At 56.2% G+C, this 16,635-nt stretch overlaps 1 protein-coding gene across 6 annotated transcripts in view; it reads left to right on the top strand.

Moving 5' to 3' along the window:
* The first annotated feature begins 949 nt into the window (after positions 1-949).
* Positions 950-16,635, top strand: part of CPAMD8 (C3 and PZP like alpha-2-macroglobulin domain containing 8) — an 84,395-nt gene continuing 68,709 nt past the window's right edge. For 4 of the 6 annotated variants that reach the window (XR_007147247.1, XM_047834693.1, XM_047834683.1 and 1 more), the window contains exons 1-10: positions 951-1,215; positions 4,947-5,098; positions 6,689-6,711; positions 8,666-8,831; positions 8,909-8,961; positions 9,315-9,332; positions 9,752-9,806; positions 12,026-12,139; positions 13,408-13,492; positions 15,057-15,165. Coding sequence is in view for 5 of the 6 variants with exons in the window: in XM_047834693.1 (XP_047690649.1) it covers positions 986-1,215; positions 4,947-5,098; positions 6,689-6,711; positions 8,666-8,831; positions 8,909-8,961; positions 9,315-9,332; positions 9,752-9,806; positions 12,026-12,139; positions 13,408-13,492; positions 15,057-15,165 (1,005 nt within the window). In the remaining variant the exon portion in view is untranslated. Of the gene's footprint in view, positions 1,216-2,600; positions 2,805-3,325; positions 3,474-4,946; positions 5,099-6,688; positions 6,712-8,665; positions 8,832-8,908; positions 8,962-9,314; positions 9,333-9,751; positions 9,807-12,025; positions 12,140-13,407; positions 13,493-15,056; positions 15,166-16,635 lie in introns of all 6 variants that reach the window. The other 2 variants (XM_047834717.1, XM_047834707.1) reach the window with 2 other exon arrangements.

Below are 16,635 nucleotides of genomic sequence, written 5' to 3'. Positions count from 1 at the left end.
GGGCACCTTGCCCCCAGCCAGTAAGGGGTGCCGGCCCAACTTCGCTGTAGGCCAGAGGGGAAAGGCAGGCCCAGAGAGGGAGGGCCTTGGCTGTGGGGATTTGTGGAGAGCGGCAGGGGTGGGGAGAGGGTAAAAATGACCGGCAGCCGGAGCCCGGGGGGGGGGGGTGGGGGGGGGGGGCGGGCGGGCAGCTGCACATCTGGTAAGATAGTCCTTTGCCAGCCTGTTTCCCCAAAGAGCTCCACTCCTGAGGCCGCGTGCACTGCACAAGGTCGCCGGCTCAGGCTCGGGTGGGCGCCCTGCGGGGCTGGGGAGTGAAGGCGCCTCGGAGAAGCAGCCACCTCGGGGGTGGTAGGGGCGGGGCGAGTCCGCGGTGGGGGCCATGCGGGGGCGGCTGGGGATGAGGCCAAGGAGGCGGAGGAGGCCGGGTGGCAGTCCCGGGAGGAGGCGGGTTCCAGGAGGATAACGACCCGCGCGAAGGGAAGTTGGGGGCTAAGGACAGCTCGGGTCCGAGGAAGGGGGTGGGCTTGGGTTGGGCCTGGCCGGGGGTGAGTCCAGGGTGGGGTCAAGCCTGGGCAAGGGGCGGGGCGAGACCGGAGAGAGTCCTTGGAGAGGGTGAGTCCCCGGAAGGGAGCGGGGGCGGGTCAGGGTCCGGAAAGGGGGCGGGTCGGGAGGCCGGGCAGGGAGGGGGCGGGGTGTAGGGGGAACAGGGGGTCAGTCGGGTCCGAGGAGCGGGGAGGGCGTGGGCAGGGTATGGGGGAGATCCGCGCAGGGGTCCGGGCAGGGGGCGGGGCTGGTCCAGGAGTGGGTGGGGGCGAGTGGGTGGAGGGGCCGAGTCCGGGGAAAGGCGCGGGGCGGGGCCGGGAGGGGGCGCGAGGGGCGGGGCGGACCCTGGCGGGGGCGGGGCGGGCCCGTGGACGAGGCGGGTCCCGGGAGGGGGCTGGTCCGGGGCTGCCCCAGCTTGGCCCGGCGCGGAGCGGGGCGCATGGCGCCGTGCGCACGGCGCGGGGGCTGCGAACAAAGGGCCCCCGGCGGCGCAGGGGGCACCGCGGCGCTCGGACCCCGGCCCTGGCCCAGCCCCGGCCCGGCCCCCTCCCTGGGCGCGGCGCCCCCGCGGAGCCGAAAAATGTGGGGCGCCCTGCTCGGCCCGCTGCTGTGGCTCCGGCTTCTGCTGCTGTCGCCGCGGGACGGAGTGTGCGCCGCACCCCAGGCCCCGTGAGTTGCCCCGCGCGACTGAGGAGGCTGGCTGTCTTCTCGGGGAGGGGGTCCTGGGGACTGACTCAGAGAGGTGCAGCGACCTGTCCAAGGCTACACAGCCTCCGCCCTGGGCGGGACCTTGTCCCTTGACTTCCAGGGGTCGGGCTGGGAAGGGGTCCCCCTGAGCCTTCTTGAGGGGGCCACATCCAAGTACAGGGAGTCCCCAGAGCTAGGGCTGCGAGGCCAGCGCCTCCTCCCCAGCTCGCCCCCTTGGCGTGACGGGGGCTGTCGTCTTGGGTGGCGATTTCAAGTTGCCCGTGGCATGAAGGTAAGAGGTGCGTGTCTTGGCTGGGAAATAGGAGAGACCTACCATTCCGTTTTCCTTGGGAGGGCGTGGTGGTGGGGAGGAAGTGTTTGTTTTGCTTCCACATTTTTCTTGAAGTTTGCCTACAGAGCTTCTGGTGAGTTGACACAGTGAGGAGGTGAATTAACTAGCTGCTAAGGAGAATCCCCCATGAACTGGCGTCCTCGGGAGTATTTCCAGACCTGCAAGGCGGTGGGTTCAGGGGGGCTGCCTGGAGCTGCCCAAGTTCAGCCGTTTAGGCGGGCCTCGGTCTTCATGAGGTGGCTTGTTCAAGCAGTGCTTGTTTAGTCCAGAAAATAGGCCAATAGTGGGGCTGGGGGATGGTGTCACTTCCAGCCACAGCTCCTTTGGGATCACAGTTTGAGAAGTAAGACACCACACTGTGCCGGTGCCCCTGGACCCTGTGAAATTGGAATCCAGCAAATTTTTGTCCTGATCTTTCAAAGCGGGCATCCCTTAAACACAGAGGTTTTCAGCCAGGTTGGGCGGGGTGGGGGAAGGGGAGGGGGTTGTTTCCCTGGTGGTCGTTTGGCAATCCCAGGGGCATTTTTGCTTGGCGTCTAGGGGAGGCAATGCTTCTGGAATCTACTGAGTGGAGGCCAGGGATGCTGTTCAACATTTTGCCACACCCAGGTCCTCCGCCACCACAAAGCTCGACCTGGCCCGAAATTAGAGACCCTGCCTTCTAAGGGCCAAGTTCAGAGTCTCCGAGTTGCAGAGTTTCAAGCAGTTCTCGGGAGTGTGGGCCTCTGACTAAAGTCATCCTGGGATATTACCTTCTGTCGAGAGAAATGTAGTCCCTGTGCTGGAGACACGGGCTAGGAAATGAACTTGCAGAATTATTGACCCAGGGTTCTAGATTCGTCGGCCTCTAGGCCTGAGCTGTGGGATCCTGTTTTGGGAACAGCCCTGGATACCCACTTCTGAGATCCATGTGATTTTTGCATGAGGGATCCCTGACCCCAGAAAGCAGCGTGGGTTTGCACCCTTGTAGTAAGACCAGTGCTGTCTGCTGTTTACCATACACTGCCTTTCCCAGGCTGGGACCTTCTGAGACCAAAGGATGAGAAGCCAGTTGTCGGTCCACATGCCCAGGGCATGCATCAGGTCAGCAGTGCTTGGGTAGCAAGCATCCCAACAGCTGCAACTCCTGAACCTCAGGGAGAGTTCATGTGGTTTCTTCGGGCTCTCTGGGGTCTCCGGGTGAAAAATCTACCTCAGCTCTGGACAAAGGCTTTACGAGGTGACCAAGGAAAATGAACACGGGGGTTGTATATTCCCCAGATGCTCATCCATACTCTGCATGGGCTATGTGGGGGGCCCTAGAGGTCAGCTGGGAGCTGGGAGATGGAAAGAGTATTCCTTTTATTTTTTTTTTAAGTTTATTTATTTATTTTGAGAGAGAGAGAGAGAGAGAGAGAGAGAGAGGAAGCGCAAGTGGGGGGAGGACAGAGAGAGAAGGAGAGAGAGAGAATCCCAAGCAGGCTCCGCACTATCAGCCAGGAGCCCGACGCAGGGGGCTTGAACTCACGAACTGCCAGATCACGGTCCCAGCCGAAGTCGGATGCTTGACCGGCTGAGCCACCCCAGGCGCCCCAAGAGTATTCCTAAAGGAGACGGGGTTCCCATGCTGCTGCACCACAGGACACATGGGAAGCCAGAGTCATTGCATGCCCGGGTCCGTGGTGGAATTAGGTAATACACAGCGCGTACCTGGCGTGACGATGCACTCCAGGAAGCATAGTTATGTACTATGGGTCCCAGGGTCACTGCCCGCTATGTGAACTGCTGAGAGGAGACGCTGCACAGGGGAGCTCGGGGTCTTTACCGGTTCCAGTCATCGCTGGATCTGGGCTGTGTACCTACCAAACTGGGGTCTTTGCAGATTCCCATCAGTGCTGGAGTTAACACGGTACGTGGTTTGTACATGGTATGTCCCGAGGTCCTTGTGGGCCCCGAACAGTCCAGAGGTAGAACAGTGCATGTAGGAACCCAGGATTCGTGAACTCTGGCCACCGTTCAAGCTGGACGGAGCGCGGTGGGCTCCCAGGGTCGGTGCTGTGGCCAGACGGTACTCAACAGGAACCCACCGCGTCTTTTGAAATGCTCGATTTGTCGTGAAGTTTTAACGAAGTCCGCTTCGTCCACAATTTTTTCTACGGATTGAGCTTTTAGTGTCGTAGTCACAAAACGTCTGCCTAACCCGAGCGCACCAAAGCCTTCCTCCTATGTTTCCTTCCGGTGTTTTTAGAGTTTTACCTTTAGATCTCTGACCCGGTTTGAGTTCACCTGAGTGTGTGATGTTCGGTAAGGGTCTAAATTCGTGTCTTTGTCGTGTGAACGTGGGGTTGTCCCAGAGAGGATCTTGAGAAACGAAAATCTCTCCTAATCTCATTGCCTGGCCTCGTGTTTTGCCTTTTGCCTGTTTCCTTCTGGTGCCTGTGGTTCTGCACCGTTGGGTTTCTGCCTTTGCTGTCTAGGCTCTTGGTGTTTACTGTTGCATCGTGAGCAGTTTTCGTGGTTAGGTGAATAAGACTTCTTGATTATCCGTGGAAGGTTCTAGAATAACAGAGGCAGGAACTCAGGTGAGGAGGATCTGTACCTCAGGTCGGGTGCCCTAAGGGCGTCCCAAGGCTCTCCCCTGTCCGAATGCGATCTGCTGCATGTTCCTTCTCCTTCCGGAGCGACTGCTTTCCCATCTGGAAAGTGAGATGATGCTACTTATTCTCCAGGAGTATCTTCACGGTTAGTTAAGCTGAGGATTTTCAGAAAGAGAGGGCCGTTTTGGTTCCACTGTCCACAGAGCATTTCCTGTTTCAGGCCATTTAGTTGAATTTCAGGGTTTTGTTCTTTAAATGCTGCAGGAAGCTCCTTGCTTCTTGCCACTGGGCTCTGGAGTCTGGCTGCCTCGGTTCGAAGCCTGGGTTGGGCACATGACTTGGCTTTGTCCAGGGCTTAATTTCTGACTCTGTAAATGGGTGGTTTGAGCACATCTCCCAGGGCGGCTGTGAGGATGAAGTGGGATCCTGTCAGTTCCTCGGGGGAGTATTTCGCCTGTGTTGGCATGAGCAAAGGTCCTGGGGCAGAATGAGCTGACTAAAAAGGCCCGAGGCCAGAATGCAGACACTGAAGGAGGGGCGTGGCGCTGGGTAGATACAGAGAGGCCAGATTCTTACCTAATCCGGGGGCTTCAGAGATGAATAAGCCAGCCCCTGGTCTCCAGGAGCTCACAGGTTGGTGGGGGACACAGATAACATAAAATGACAGTGTCATCGTGGTGTGGGCAGGCATAGGTAGAAGACCACCCAGGGAGCACCCTGACGCAGCCAGAGTGGCAAGGAGGCCGGAAGTGGGTCAGTTTCACTCAGGTTCTCCTCTCCTACAGGGGCTATTTGATTGCTGCACCCTCTGTCTTCCGCTCGGGAGTGGAGGAAGTCATCAGTGTGACCATCTTTAACTCCCCAAGGGATGTCATGGTCCAGGCTCAGCTGGTGGCCCAGGGCGAGGCGGTGGCACGGAGCCAGCGAGCCATCCTGGGTAGGTCCCCGGGGTGCTTCCTTCGTCTCTCTTTGCAAAGTGGCCTTTACTGCCTGGCCAGGGCTCAGGCCGTGTGGGCACTGCTTTGCTTCTCTCCCACCCCACCTCCCAGCAGGGGAGGGAGAGCGGGTTGCCTTTTCCCCATTTTCCATCAGAGTCCGTTGTTCCTCGGCAGCCCAGGTTCTGTGGGTGCCGATCCGGATGGAGTCGGGAACCCTTCTGTGCCAGCTTTGGCTAGAGGTGGGGCCTGGACCCAGAGGGAATCGCAGGACCATTTCAGACCTTTTGTTGAGCTTCTAGCACCCCTGTGGTGTTAGGCCCAGACCTGGGCTTACAGCCAGACTGTCACTGAGTTGATCTCAGGCCCCCAGCCAGCCTCTCCCCTGCTGCCCTTGGTGAACCTCAGATAACAACAATGCTGGCCTCCTGGACAGAGCTGGTGAGAGCAGGGACCTGTCCAGCAGGACAGACAACTCGTTCTTCACGCAGAGTGTGATTTGGCCACAGGAGACACAGAGACGATGTCCGGGCTCTCAGGCCCGCAAGGCAGTACCTGTCCCCCAGGGAGACGAGGAAGAGGCTGACCTGGAGTGGAAACCGGGAGAGGGCTTGGGCAGGTGGGAGCACAGCAGTCCTGTTGGCCAGTCCCCAAACCCAGATCAGGTTGGCTTCAACAACAGTGTTTATGGGCTGTCACAACTAGAAAAGGCCACTGGCATCACTGGCTGTCTCCCAGGCCCACTTCTGGATGGGCCTGTGTCTCCCCAAAGTTGAGAGAGTAAGCAGTTCTCAAGACCTCTGAGAAATGTCCCATCATTCCCTCTGATTGTTCTATCTTGGGTCCTGTGCTCAATCCTGACCCAACCCCTTGGACTGGGGAAGCCAATGCTGATTGGCCCATTTTGGGTCATGTGTTCAACTCTGAACCAATCACTGTGGCTGAAGGAAGACCTATGTAGATTTGCACCTAGCCCCAAGAGAGATGGGCAGAGCCCCGCCAAGCCTCATGAATTGGGAGCTGGGGAGGTGGTGCCCCCAAGGAAATCAGGGTTCTGCTAGTGGAAAATGGGGAATGAGTTTTGGGAGGCAAAAACAGTAGATGCTAAATCAAGTCTTAGAGGCTAGAAAGCCCAGAGAGTGTCAGAATGGTAAATGATTCTGTTTGGGTAAAGAGAGAAGTGATGGGAAAATAGATCTACTGGAGTGAGGTCCACTGGGGACCTCAGTCTCCTCTTCTTTCTCTCCACCCTTCTCCTTGTTCCACTCCCCTGGAGTTTTCCCTTTGCTCTCTTCAAGCTTACCTTGGGTAGGGGCCAAGGGTGAAGTGAATTGAATACAGGCTGGCCAACTTTCCCCTGAATAACTCAGCCTTGTCCATCCCCTCTGGCCTTCAGCTTTCACCACCTAGGAGGAAACATCTCATTTTTCCCAATCCCAGCCCAGGCCAGACCAGCATGACCCAGTGTGTGTGTTCGTCTACAGAAAATCCCTCTGGGTAGAAAAGGCTCCTAGTTGTAAGGCTGCAGCTCAGGGAGGCAGGAAAACACAGCTCCCAATTTAACTGTTGTCATTTAATTTTTATTTTTGCAGATAAAGGAACAATCAAACTCAAGGTAAGCTATGAATTTTTAAAATCATAAATCCTACCTTGGAAATAAGTGATTTGAAATGGAGCGAGAGAAGTTGCATGTGTGGTGAGAAAAATGAAGAAAAAATTGAGAAAGGGAGAAAACTCACCTGTAATCCCATCCCCTTTTGTGTTTCCCATAAATCTTCATCCACATAAAGACATTTCTAGGGATGCCTGGGTGGCTCAGTTGGTTGAGTCTCTCTCTTTTTTTTTTTTAATGTTTATTCTTTTTTTTTTTTTTCAATGTTTTTATTTATTTTTGGGACAGAGAGAGACACAGCATGAACGGGGGAGGGGCAGAGAGAGAGGGAGACACAGAATCGGAAACAGGCTCCAGGCTCCGAGCCATCAGCCCAGAGCCCGAGGCGGGGCTCGAACTCACGGACCGCGAGATCGTGACCTGGCTGAAGTCGGACGCTTAACCGACTGCGCCACCCAGGCGCCCCTTTTTAATGTTTATTCTTGAGAGAGAGAGTACACGTGAATGCGTGCATGCGAGGTGGGGAGGGGCAGAGAGAGGGGGACAGAGGATCTGAAGCGGGCTCTGCACTGACAGCAGTCAGCTCGATGTGGGGTTCAAACTCATGAACAGAGAGATCATGACCTGAGCTGAAGTCGGATGCTCAACCAACTGAGCCACCAGGCGCGCCGAGCGTCAGACTCTTCATTTTCTCTGTCTCCCTCTCTCTCTGCCCCTCCCCTGCTCACACTCGCTCTCTTTCTCAAAGCAAATAAATAAACTTAAAACAAAAAGGTATTTCTTTCATCGTTGCAATTAAAGGGTAGGCACCCTGTCGTTTCCTGCTCTCTTAACACACTGCATAAACATACGTCCATGTGTTCAAGTCTCTATAATTGTAATTTGCCCTTTATTGTAAACAGCATCCTACTGGATCTTTTTTTATGTACTAATTTACTAACCCTCTCCACCTGGTACATGGTTAGATTTTTTTAAAAGGTTGTTTTCAGGGTTTTGGTAATGTAATCTGAAAGTTGCGAGCGTCTTTGTGCACAAAGATCTATTAGCATTCAAAATTTTTTTTAATGTTTATTTATTTTTGAGAGACAGAGCGAGAGGGACAGAGTGCAAGCGGGTAGGGGCAGAGAGAGAGGGAGAGACAGAATCCGAAGCAGGCTTCAGGCTCCGAGCTGCCAGCACAGAGCTCGACGCAGGGCTCGAACCCACGCACCATGAGATCACGACCTGAGCCGAAGTCAGATGCTTAACCGACTGAGCCACCCAGGCGCCCCCCCCCCTTTTCTTTAAATTTTGTTTTTAATGTTTACTTATATTTGAGACAGAGAATGGAGACCTTTTTGCTTGTCACAATTGGGGAGGGCACCTAGTGGGAGCTCCGAACCCCTCAAGTGCCCGGGACCGCCTTCACGACCAAGAAAGAGTCAGCCCCAGATGTCGATAGTTGGGAAACCCTCGATAAGTCCTCTTGAACTACAGCTCGGCTTTCTTGTGAATCAGAAAGCAGGGCTGCCCTGGACAGGGGTTAAGATTACACACTGTCCCTGGCCACTGCACATCAGAAGGCACTCTTCACAGGATTGGTGCTGTGGATTTGTAGAAGAGACCACGAAGGGCTGTATCATTCTAGGACAGGGGACCAGGGGATCTGCAGACTAGAGACGCCCAAAAAAGGTCTTGGGCTCCTCAGCTCTTACACTGGCTCCTGCTGAGTGATTCTCAACTTGTGTGGGGGGAGATTCTGGCTCCACTGGCAGTGGCCGGAGACATTTCTGGCTGTCATGACTCGGGGGGGTGAGGGTCCTGCTGGCATTCAGTGGGCGGAGGCCAGGGATGCTCCTCAACACCCTGCAGTGACAGGATGGCCCCCGCTGCCACGAATGATCCAGTCCTTCAGGGTCAGCAGCGCCGGGGTTGAGAAATGCCGTGTCGTTCGCCGAGTTCTGTGCTCTGCCTGCAGGTGCCCGCGGGCCTCCAGGGCCAGGCCCTCCTGCAGGTGTGGGGCCGCGGCCGGCGGGCAGAGGAGGGCCCCCTCTTCCACAACCAGACCTCCGTGACTGTGGACGGCCGGGGCGTCTCCGTGTTCATCCAGACGGACAAGCCAGTGTACAAGCCCCAGCACCGAGGTGGGCGGCTCGTGCAGGCTTGGGGGGAGGGCCGGCCATGGCCTGAGCTGCCGCATGACTGTCTCCTTTTCTTCCAGTGCTTATAAGCATCTTCACTGTCACCCCAAACCTGAGGCCTGTCAGCAGAAAGGTGAGAGCAGCATCTAAAACCATGTGCCTGGATAAACTTAACAAACCCCCCCCCCCAAAACCAAAAAACACCAATAAAACCATGTGCCTGGAACACCCCCCCGCCCCCCCCTCCAACCGGGACCACCTGGCCAGGGGCACCACCGGCAACGGGTCTTTCTTCCCAATTCCTTCTGGGTTCTACCTCCGTTCTCATTTTTCCCTGTGGCTCCGAGTCCCCTGGGGAGCCAGGGGGAGGTCCGTGGGACACGGGGAGGCCAGAGCACTGGTGGGCATGTGGCAGCGTGCTCAGAGGGCGGGGGCTTTATAGGGGGGTTTGCTCACTGCCTGTCTGTCTGTCTGTCTGTGTTGCAGCTGGAAGCCTACATTCTGGTGAGTGTAGCTCTGACTTGGGGCCGATTAACCTGCTCTCTGCAGACCTGGTCTGTCTTCCCCGACTGTCTGCTGTCGAGGTAGATCCTGCCTGTCCCAGCATCTCCCAAGCCGGGGGCCGGGTCCATCCTGGGCCCCGGATCTGCCCTGGGACAAGCCAAGTGTGTGTCTGTCTGTAGATTTGCACACAGCTCCCTAAGCGAGGAGCAGATCTGGCCCCTTTGTCCCCGTGTTCGCACACAAGTCCCTTCAGTGCCTTGAGGGTTCATTTGCTGCCGTGTAAATGGCTAATCTGGGGGCCTGTCCTCCGTGCTTGTCCCACCCGAGAGAGAGAGAGAGAGAGAGGGCTCGGGGGTGCTCACGTGCGTCAGACACAAGCCGGGCGCCCTGAGTTCACTGTGCGCGCTTGTCCCCCGCAGGACCCCAGGGGCTCGAGGATGATGGAGTGGAGACACTTGGAGCCACTCTGCTGCGGTAAACCTCTTCCCGTCCCCTCCCCTTCTTCCTTCTGCGGCTTGGGGGGCTGCACCTTTGGGCGGCAGGTGCAACAGATCTTCCAGGAAGATAGAATGTGCTCTGCCTGGGACCCCACCAGCCCTTCCCTGCAGCGTGGCACCCCCACCCATGCTTCTCTGGTCCCGGCATCCGGCTGGGGCTCCTGCACATAACTTGAGGCCTTTCGGGACCATCATGGTCTTGTTTGTGGGCGTCAACCCCCCCTCCACATCTTCCTCCCAGCGCAGGTGTTTCGTGTCATCATCCCCTCGGGGGCTCCTGGACCCCCGACTGCCTCTGCGAGCCGGATGTAAGAGTGCAGCGTCTCTAGAAGGCTTGGGGAGGGCTGATGAGCAGGGACAGGGCTTCCTTGAGTTCGGAGCCTGGGGCTGCACGGGCTGCGGCAGAGCCAAGGGCAGGACAACTCTCTCTTTTCCTGTCAGTGGGGCACTGACGTTGCCGCTGACAAAGGGTGAACTTCCAGGCCAGCGGGGGAAGCAGACATTGACTAAGCGATAACAGGCGATGACATCCACCATGATGAGTGCTAGGAAGGAGAAATACAAACCGAGAGAGAGCAGAATGGGGTTGTCGCCCAGCCTGGGGCAGCAGAGACAATCCTGGAAGGCTGCCGGGAGGAAGAGCCTTTCCAGCAACGAAGTGAAGAAGGAGCAGAAGTTAGCCAGGAAAAGTGGGGGGACAGGGAATGCGTTCCAGACAGAGCCCAGTGGATGTCAGGGAGAGTGAGGCTGGGAACAGGAGGGAGGCCCCGGGAGTCAGGAGTTCTGACAGCAGAAGCAACAGTGAGATCGGGGGCGTCTTGGATTGTGGGGAGGTGTGTGGAGTTGATCTGAAGAACACAGAGGAAGAGAATGGCTAGCCTCCCGTTTAAAACACCCCTTGCAGGGCGCCTGGGTGGCTCAGTCGGATAAGCATCAGACTTCAGCTCAGCTCGTGATCTCACGGGCTCGTGGGTTTGAGCCCCGCATCGGGCTCTGTGCTGACGGCTCAGATGCTGGAGCCTGCTTCTGCTTCTGTGTCTCCCTCTCTCTCTGTGTCCCTCCCCCACCTAGGCTCCCTGTCTCTCTCTCTCTCAAGAATAAACATTAAAAAGAATTTTTTAACCCCCTTGTGATATATGTAGACCAGAGGTGCTCAACTGGTGTGATTTTGCTCCTAGCTGAGGCCCCATAGAAAAAATGCACGCTGGTGACATGTACCCTAAGTGTCCTCTGACCATCAAAGGCTCAGAATACGTGAGGAAAGGGACCTTTTGCCGTCGCGTTTTCCAATTCCAGAGTGGCAGAGAGAAGCAGAGGGTGCTGTTGGAATCTGGGTTTTCGCAGGAGTCCCAGTGAGAACTGCCGGCACGGTGTCACTGTTGGGGACAGGCAGAGCGCGTCACACTCAGGAGGGAAAGATCCCCCAGCGGCTTGGAGTCTACGCACCCCTTCAGACTCCCCCGCGGCAGGGCGCGTGCAAAATGCCGCCCTGACTCTCCTCCCAGTATCCGCTCCAGCCGGGGTTCCAAGGAGCAGACCCAGGGCAAAGGCTGCCCCCTGTCCCGGAGGCCGCTGGCATTTCCGGCTGCCCACTTGCAGGGAGAGCAGTGCCTGGTCTTGAAGCCTGTTGAGAATCCGTGTTCAGTTTGGGGAGCAGTTACCACCTGGTGGGCAGGGGTGTGTTCTGCCCCCAGGGGATGTAGCATTACATGGGGGCTACTTGGGGGTCGCCATGACGTGGGGGGAGGAGCTACTGGCATCGCGTGGGTGGAGGCCAGAGACGCCACTCAGTGTCCTACGATGTCCCCAACCGTGGACTGCGACCCAGCCCCAAATGTCAGCAGTGCCGAGGCTGGGAGTTGGCTCAGGCGGGAAGCAGAGTGGCTGAGCGTGGTGGCCTGTCTCCATGGCCTGTCACCTCCCTGTCCGCATGGCGTCTTGGCCACAGGGCTCCCCCGGGAAGCTGAAGGGTGGCCTCTCTCCGCATCTCTCCCCTTCAACCTGCGGGGGAGCTTGTTGGGCACAGACCCCCGCCAGCCTGGGCCTTGGCCTCGTCTCTGGTTCCCCTGAGGTTTGGCTCTGGGCAGGGTGGGGGGTGCAGGTCCCCGGGGTGCCTCTGTTCCGTCCTCGCTGCGCCCAGCTGGCACCCTGCACGTGCACTCGTCCCAGGATGACGGGTGGTCTCTCTTCACACAGGCGTCGCCAACATGACCTTCCCCCTGTCCGACCAGCCGGTGCTGGGAGAATGGTTCATTTTTGTCGAAATGCAAGGCCACGTGTACAACAAGTCCTTCGAAGTTCAGAAGTATGGTAAGCCAGAGAATGTTGGGATCTTGGGATTTCACATCTGGGAGAAACCACAGACGCAGTGGTGACATCGGTGATGGGGGTGAGTGGCAGGATCCCCGTTCACTGGGGGATCGGTGCAGAGAGCTGGGCACTTTGTCATTTCCTTCTTTAAAGGATTGTCATGAGCCATACGTGACAAAATTGGCCGTCTTAACTACTCGTAAGTGTATACTTCTGTTGTGTTAAGGATATTCATGTTGTTGGGCAGCCATCACCAGCATCCATTTCCAGATCTTTCTCATCCTTCCGGACTGAAACTTGGTTCCCATTAAACGCTGACCCCTTGTCCCCTCCCCCAGCCCCTGGCACCCTCCATCCTACTCACTGTTTCTCTGGGTCTGACTCGTCTAGGTGTTCCATGTGAGCGGGATCATACGGTATTATCCTTTTGTGTCTGGCTTATTTCACTCAGCATGATGGCCTCCAGATTGATTCATCCATACTGTAGCAGAATTCCCTTCCTTTTTTTAAATTTAAATTTAAAATTTTCATTTTGAGAGACAGAGAGAGAGAACACGTATGCAAGTGGGGAAGAAGGGCAGAGGCAGAGAATGTTACGCAGGCTCCACCTCGGTGCAGCCCCTGATGCGAGACTCGGTCCCACAACCCTGGGATCATGACCTGAGCCGAAGTCAAGAGTCGGATGGATGCTCAACCAACTGAACCACCCAGGCGCCCCAAATTTCCTTCCCTTTTAAGTCCACTTCTTTTGGTTCTTTCATTGTTTTCCCGAGGAAAGGCATTTCTCGCCTTGTGTAACAAGCTCGAAGGACCAGGGTCTTTATGTTTCCTCTGTGCTGCTCCCTTGCTCCCCAAGCTGCACAGGGCGACCAGATGGCTGGATGCTCCCAAGGCTGAGTCGTGAAGCAGAGAACCCCTCCAGCTGCAAGCACTCTCCAGCCACCCCTACCTAGTTGGTCTAGGACCTGGCCACTTGGGCGCTTCTAGGCTGGGCTGCATTCAGAGCATGTGGCCTAAAAGTGATGAGATGTGGACCTCCTGAGAAAAAAGGGGTGTGGGTCTCTCCGAAAATAGGAAATAGAGGTGGGACAGCAAAATCCCAGAATGCTGACCTTATTCAGCGAAGGGTGGTGTGGATTTCTGTGGGGTTGGCTGCTCCATGGCTGGGGCTGCGGCTTTGCTGTTACGCCTCCAACACCTCCAGTACTTTCTGAGGCCACCCCAGCAGTGGAAGCCGCCCTTCCCTCCTCTCTGCTCTCTCCTTCCAGTGTTGCCGAAATTTGAGCTCCTTATTGACCCGCCCCAGTATATCCGGGACCTGGACACATGCGAGAAGGGCACCGTGAGGGCCAGGTGAGGAAGAGGTGGTCAGCATGGGTAAGCCCCTCCCCCTGGGGGGCGGGGAAACACGCTCAGGACACGCCCCCACCACAGGCCCCTCCCTGGGACACGCCCCCATGACATGCCCCTCCCCGGGACATCCCCTACAGGCATGCCCCTCCTCCCTCAGATATCCTCCCCCTCCTCCTGGGGGGAGACCCCCAGGGACCCCTTCCAGGGACTCCCTCTTCCTTGCAGACAGCACCCACAGCGAGTGGGCTGACCCACAAGGGATTTCTTGAAGGGGTTGCCTGTCTAATGACCAGGTTGATGACCAGGTCCAAAGTGGGCGTCGACCAGAGGATGTCCAGAGACACTGTCCCTTTTGGGGGCCTGAGGGAGAGCCCACCCAGCCTTGTGTTCCCGCTGAGCTCTGCCACCTGCCAGAGGTTGTGGCTGAGGCAGTTCTCCTGCCCTCCTCTCCTCCAGCTGTGTGTGTGTGTGTGTGTGTGTGTGTGTGTGTGTGTGTGTGTGTAAAGTAATCTCTACTCCAAATGTGGGGCTCGAACTCACCACCCTGGGATCAAGAGTCACACGCTTTACTGACGGAGCCTGCCAGGTTCCCCAGCTGTGTGTGTTTAAAACCCAAGGATGTTGGGGCGCCTGGGTGGCGCAGTCGGTTAAGCATCCGACTTCAGCCAGGTCACGATCTCGCGGTCCGTGAGTTCGAGCCCCGCGTCAGGCTCTGGGCTGATGGCTCAGAGCCTGGAGCCTCTTTCCGATTCTGTGTCTCCCTCTCTCTCTGCCCCTCCCCCGTTCATGCTCTGTCTCTCTCTGTCCCAAAAATAAATAAACGTTGAAAAAAAAATTAAAAAAAATAAAATAAAATAAAAAATAAAAAATAAATAAAACCCAAGGATGTTGTCAACTCTCCTTAAATACAGTTAAAAAAAAAAAATACAGTCCAGGGATGTGTTGGAGACACACACATTTTTTTAATAGTCTAGAAAATACTATCAAAGTGCCTGGCATTATTTTTGTTATTCGCTGTGATCGTCCCTCTTGCTCCTGTGCCCCTGTAAGCAGGTGTTCCCTCTACATAGGGCATGACAAAGATATGTGTAAGTTTTACCAGCATCTCTGAGAGGGTAGGTTTATTCCCGTTCTCTGGGTGAGGAAACCAAGACTCAGAGAAGTCAGAGCCCTGGTTCAGAACTGCACTCACCAGGGCTCTGATACCGGGCTTCCCTGGCGCCCACGGCTGTTTGCTCCTCTGTACTGTCCTGCCCCAACAAGTTGGCCAGGCCCTGTGGTCGTCTCACATACCCTCCTGCTCTTGGGTTCAGAGTTCCTCTCTGACCCTTGGTCTCTTTTTCTGTCAAACATAAGTCTTGGGGCAGAGGACTGTAGGCCCCTGACATTATCTCTCCTGGCTCTGGGTTGTGGAAAGGGCTGTAAGCAGAGAATGTAGGAGGGCGAAGGAGCCCTGCATCAGCTGCCATACCAGTGGCCACGACACGGGGGGCTTGGTCTTCCTGAGACCGACCCTCTCCTGCTGCTCTGTGTGAAATTAACTCCCTTTATCCTTTTGTTCCAGATATACCTTTGGGAAACCTGTCTCGGGGACCTTGACGATCAATATGACTGTAAATGGCGTGGGTTACTACAGTCAGGAGGTGGGGCGCCCCGTCCTCAGAACCATGAAGGTAAGGAGCAGGGGCCCCAGGGCTGCTTAGCCAATGGATCCCTTCCTGCAGGGAAGGCTTCAGCTGCATGATGGTTCATTTTATTTTACTTTCTTTCTTTTTTAAGTTTATTTATTTATTGAGAGAGAGAGGGCACCAGTGGGGAAGGGGCGGAGAGAGAGAGAGGGCTAGAGAGTCCCAAGCAGGTTCTGCACCACCAGTACAGAGCCCGACGCGGGGCTGGAACCCACAAACTGAGATCATGACCTGAGCTGAAGTCGGACACTTAACCGACTGAGCCACCCAGGCGTCCCTTATTTTTTTTTTTTTAAGTTTACTTATTCGTTTTTGAGAGAGAGAGAGACAGAGTGAGCGGGAGGAGGGCAGAGAGAGAGGGAGAGAGAGAATCCCAAGCAGGCTCCGTGTTGTCAGCACGGAACCTGATGTGGGGCTCGAAGCCACAAACTGTTGAGATCATGACCTGAGCCGAAACCAAGAGTCAGACGTTTAACTGAGCCACCCAGGCGCCCCCCCCCCCCCCCCCGCAAATTAGTTTCATTGAGATACAATTCACATACCATACGATTCAAATATTCACGTAGAATGTAGGATTTGGGGGTTGGGGGCATATTCAGAGTGTGCAACAGTTGCCTCAGCCCAGTTTTAGGATAATCTCCACCATCCTCCCCAAATCCCTCATGCCCTTTTGGGATTAGTCTGTTTCCACCCCCAGCCCTGGGCAACCACAGATCTGCTTTCTGTCTGTATGGCTTTGCTCATTTCGGACGTTCCGTACACATGGAATCACACACTGTACGGTCTCGGCGTCTGGCTTCTTACCCCCCAGCACGGTGTTTTCAAGGTGCATCTACAGTGTAGCGCGTATCAGGGCTTCATTCCTTTCTGTGGCCGAGTAATATTCCATCATGCAGAGGGACCACAGTTTGTTTATCCGTTTGCCCGGCGATGGCCATCTGAATTGTTTTCCACTTTTTGGCTATTACCGCTGCTGCTGCTCTGAACGCTCGCATCCAGGTTTTTGTGGGGCTGGCCGTGTTCATTTCTCTTGGATGTGGCGTCCCTAGGTCGTGTGGTATGGAATCAAATAAAGAAGCCACCTGAGTAAGAACGTGCAGAGGCCACTGACTCGGAGCTTGCTGTAGCAAGGAAGTCAGCCGCCATCACCTCGGTTTGGCAGACTTGAAGCTTGGTCGTGAGAAACAGGGAGGGTTTCGCGTGTGCCCTGGTTGGAGGCTGTGGGTGTTTGGGGGAAGCTGTCACCACCTAACTAGGAGGGGAGCATCCGGTGAGGTTGGTCAGGGGTGCATGTGTGGCTTTCTCAATTCGTTCAAAGAAGTAGGGGCAGCCGGCTGGGTGGCTCCGCCGGTAAGCGTCCCACTTTAGCTCAGGTCATGATCTCACGGTTTGTGGGTTCGAGCCCCGGGTCCGGCTCTGTGCTGACAGCTCAGAGCCTGGAGCTGCTTCCAATTC

The sequence above is a fragment of the Prionailurus viverrinus genome, chromosome A2 (assembly GCF_022837055.1).
Source record: "Prionailurus viverrinus isolate Anna chromosome A2, UM_Priviv_1.0, whole genome shotgun sequence".
Classification (NCBI taxonomy): domain Eukaryota; kingdom Metazoa; phylum Chordata; class Mammalia; order Carnivora; family Felidae; genus Prionailurus; species Prionailurus viverrinus.
The sequence above is the reverse complement of the archived record's forward strand: the minus strand, read 5'-3'. Positions and strand labels throughout refer to the sequence as shown.